Here is a 4,767-nt window from a genome sequence, read left to right as displayed (position 1 = left end):
TAAAAAAGGCAAAATAGGAAGATGTGAGAACATTTCAGAGTCATGACAAGAGGAGGACTCTGAATCTTTTGAAGAAGATTGGAAGGTTGTTGTCAGAAACAAAGTATAATGTAGAACAAAGTCATGGCAAGATAGTCATGGTGGTCAGACCCAGAGGGCTGGATTGGTGCTTTGCTTTTCACAGACATTGGGTGGGATAGATACCAAACCAGAAATTTGACAAGGACACAGGGAGGTCAGAATACTGAACAGACTTCCTTGATCACATCAACTGCTAAATTGTTTATTGATGACAATTCTTTTATTATGTGAAACAATGAAAGAAAAAATACATATATTATTTGAGAGGGAGGACAACTTATTTGGAATATTTTACTTCATACCATAGAATATAAAATTTATCTATATGTATATATCACATCATAGGTTAAAATTCCAGATAAATAAGGAAAACCTCACCAAGACAGGAAGGAAAGTTAGAGGAAGAAGAAGGCTGAGGATCATTAATGGAAAAGCTACATGCAACTAAGTGTTGTGAACATTGTTAACGTGGACACTCACTATAGGGAGGGAGAAAACTAGGGAAGCGGGTGGGGAAGCACCAAATCCTGTGTGAATCTATGGCACTGTCAACATGATCCACATCATGATGTGAGACTAGAGAGCACCAGTATAATTTAAAAAGTTGTGACCTTAATGACAGAAGCAAGTTATCATTATTTATTTACTATGTAGATGATACTAATTAAAGAATAGAATAAAATAAAACTACGTAGAAAAGAAAAACGTTAGCAGTAACTTAATTTTCTTATTTGTCTAATAAGTATGAAAAATGAAGCTAGATATGGTGGTCCACTTCTGTGATCCCAGTTCTTGGGAGGCTGAGACAGGAGGAACTTAGTTTAGCAGTCAGTATCAGAAACTTAGTAACTCCTTCTGCAATCTATTAAGACTGCTTCAAAATAAAAATTGAGATAGGCCCGAAGTTATAGGTCAGATGTAGAATGTGACTGGGTACAATCCCCAGTATCACAATAAGATAAAATAAAATAGAATAAAAGATGAAAATGATCTTTAAATAGATTTATATTAAGATGTGATTTATTTTTCTTAAAAATAGTCAGTGAAAATATTAATAACCAATGAGTTTTTAGTAACATGATTAAGAGAAGCCACTTGGTGATCAATACCATTAAAAAATTTAATTGTCCAAGCTAGAAGAGAAAAATAAATGTCAGCTTTTCTTTCTGTGAAATTTTTTTCAAGCCTACATATATTCTTTCATAGGGAGGAAAAGTTATTTGGAATATTTTACTTCATAAGATAAAATATAAAATTTAGCTGCCTGTCTATATCACATCATACATTAAAATTGTTAGCTCAATTGTAGAAGCATGTTATCATTATCTATTTACTATGTAGATGATATAATGAAAGTATTGAAAAAACATTAGAAAAAAGTAGAAAAGGAAAAACATTAGAAAAATTTTAATTTAATTTTCTTATGATATAATGAAAGTATTGAAAAAACATTAGAAAAAAGTAGAAAAGGAAAAACATTAGAAAAATTTTAATTTAATTTTCTTATTTGCAGATGAAGATGATAGAGATCAGAATGATGAAGTGATTAGTGATTTGGCTAAGGGCTGATGGAAGAGTCGGATCTTCAGAAAGTTTGCTGTAGAGTGCTTCTGGAATCTCCAGATGCAGGACCATCAAGAATCCTTTTGTTAACTGAACTCACCCATTGAAAATTTATGTGGCTACTTCGTAATGAATATGAAACATCTGGATTTTTAACATGGTAGACAATGCAACACATTTCCACTTTTTCTCTTTCTTCCTAGTTGGTATTCCTGGCTTCCAAGACTATCATTGCTGGTTCGGCATCCCTGTCTGCCTCCTGTTTGCCCTGACCCTGCTGGGGAACAGCGTAATCATCACCACTGTCAAGCTAGAGCCAAGCCTCCACCAGCCTATGTATTTCTTCCTTTGCATGCTGGCAGTGAATGACATGGCTCTTGCCTCTTCCACAGCCCCCAAGATGCTTGGCATCTTCTGGTTTGATGATCACAGGGTTAGCTTTAATAGCTGCCTTGTGCAGATGTATTTTATTCACACCCTTTGCATTATTGAATCAGCCATGCTAGTTGCCATGGCCTTTGATCGCTATGTGGCTATCTGTATCCCTCTGCATTACACAAGCATCCTGACAACATCGATGGTCATTAAGATGGGTCTTGTGGGTGTGAGCCGAGCTATACTTATGGTTCTGCCCTGCCCTCTTCTCATTATTAAACTACCGTACTATACAAACTATGTGATCAATCATGCCTATTGTGAGCACATGGCCATTGTGAAGTTGGCCAGTGCCAACACCTTCATTAACAGAGCATATGGGATCTCAGTGGCTCTTTCAGTGACAATAATAGACCTAATGCTCATAGCCACCTCTTACATCAAAATCCTCCAAGCGGTCTTCCGCCTCTCTTCTAAGAATGCGCGCTCCAAAGCACTGGGCACCTGTGCTGCTCATGTCTGCACCATTCTGATCCTCTACACACCTGCACTGTTTAGCTTCCTGACTCACCGCATTGGCAAGAAGGTCCCTCCGAGTGTCCATATAATCTTTGCAAGTGTGTACCTTCTGGTGCCTCCCACAGCCAATCCCCTGGTGTATGGTGTCAAAACCAAGCAGATTCGGGACCGGGTGGTAGGTCTCTTTTTCCCAATCAAGAAATTTTCAGAAAAATAAAGTATTTACATAGAGCCTGTGAGCCAATCTTTCTGACACCTTCCTTTAATTTCAGGCCTTGGGAGGCTGTAACAGGAGGATCTTAGTGAGAACCTGTTTCAAAATAAAGAATAAACAGCCGGGTGTGGTTGCACACTCTTGTAATCCCTGCATTCGGGAGGCTAAGACCAGAGGATCACGGTTCACAGACAGCCTCAGCTACTTAGTGAGGCCCTTTGCAACTCAGTGAGTCTCTGTTTCAAAATAAAGAATAAAAAATAGGGCTGGGGAGTGTACCTCGGAGGCCGAATGCCCCTGGATTTTATCCCCAGGTCCCCACAAAAAATATCACTTAATTACAATAATATAGGAGAAAAATATCAAACATTATGAATTCAGAGACACAAACATTACTATCACAGATACACTGCTAATGAGAGAAAAGGTGGCTGTTTCTATTACAGAGATTATCTAGGTTCTCATTAACTCTCAAGAAATTGTAGGCAACAAAATAGAACACAATGATGGTGTGTGAACATTTGAACATATCAGCATGAATCTCAATGAAAATGCATCATAATATTAATTTAGAAAGATACACTGTAAATACACTTGAGCCTTAGAGTGAATATGATCATAGTGGGTGTGGGGAGAAGAATCATAAACTGACAGCATATATGAAAATTGTGCCACAATAACAGGGTACACATTTCAAGGAATAATAAAATGAAAATGGAAATTATGAAAAATCCTGAGTTCCCAATGGTATTATTATTTCCTGAATCCTAGAATTGAGCCCTGCTGATCTGGGATAGGGTTTTCAAGGTCCTTCTATTAATTTTTATTATATGTCTACACTAATTCACTAGCAACTTTTTACAGCATTCTCAGTGGACCACACATTTATTTTGCACCTAGTAAGATTAGCATCATGAGACTGTCTCTCGAGATGTAGTTTCCAAAATAGAAACTGATGAGCATTATTCAAAAGGAGTGCTGGGGAGTTCACAGAGATATATGCCTGCTTTTATGCCAGGTTGTTTCTGCACATGGGGTATTATTGTTTTTCCTCCACTTTTATGTCTCCTATGTGTGTAATCAGGAGATCTTCCTGCCTTTCAAAGCCTGATGACTCAACTGTCCATCATATTATTCCATTGCAGGGTGAGCATAACCAACTTTTCCATGGAGGAATCCATCTCCAAAACCTACTGCTGTTATATATTTTAACTAGGTAGGTGACTTTGTTTGGACATTGCAGTTTGAAAAAAAAAAGTCTTTTGAAGGTTTTTTTTTTTTCTTCTGTGTGTGTGTGGTACTGGGAGTGGAACCCAGAGGCCTTCTACCACTGGGCTATGCTCCCAGACATATTTTGTATTTTTTTTTAAACAGGGTCTCACTAAGTTGCTGAGAACCTCACTAAGTAACTGAGGCTGGCTTTGATCCTGTGTGATCCTTTTGTCTCAGCCTCCCAATCCCGAGGAATACAAGTGCGTGCCACCACGCCTGGCTTTTGAAGGTTTTAAGAGGTAAAAGTTCATGTTATTTATTACATGAGGCATTGTTTGAGATAAAAATGTTGGAAGTGAGAAAGAATGACTTATAGATAGATCATGTTAAATGATGATGAACAAACATGCGTGCCCTTTAAATTGCATGATTTGTTAGTAGAGTAAAGAAAGCAAATATTCTTAGAGTTAAAGAAATACTGAGTAAAATTCCACTGTGTACATATCCCACAGTGTTGTAATCCATTCATCTGTTAATGGACATCTTGTCTGGTTCTATAGTTTGGCAATGGTGAATTGTGCAGCTATGAACATAGAATTACATCATTTTCAGGGAAATGGATGGAACTGGAGGACATTATAGTAAGCAAGATTAGTCAGTCACAAAAAGTAAGAAATTGGATGCTTTCCCTAATATGTGAAAGCTAAGGTGAAATGGGTCATAGAAGGATCTCCAGGTAAAAAGGGAGATCCTACAGAGGAGCAAACAAGGCAAACCATGGGGATGGAAGGGAGGGAAGAAAA

General features: G+C 37.6%; 1 protein-coding gene across 1 annotated transcript; it reads left to right on the top strand.

The window, feature by feature from the left end:
• Window positions 1–1,801: 1,801 nt before the first annotated feature.
• On the top strand, window positions 1,802–2,755 carry LOC308267492 (olfactory receptor 52P1-like; the record flags this gene model as incomplete). Its single annotated transcript, XM_080702239.1, has 1 exon — window positions 1,802–2,755. One exon carries the CDS (start codon window positions 1,802–1,804, stop codon window positions 2,753–2,755), a length of 954 nt encoding a protein of 317 aa, XP_080558365.1.
• Window positions 2,756–4,767: the final 2,012 nt, after the last annotated feature.

The sequence above is a fragment of the Muscardinus avellanarius genome (assembly GCF_963383645.1).
Source record: "Muscardinus avellanarius genome assembly, chromosome: 1".
Classification (NCBI taxonomy): domain Eukaryota; kingdom Metazoa; phylum Chordata; class Mammalia; order Rodentia; family Gliridae; genus Muscardinus; species Muscardinus avellanarius.
The sequence above is the reverse complement of the archived record's forward strand: the minus strand, read 5'-3'. Positions and strand labels throughout refer to the sequence as shown.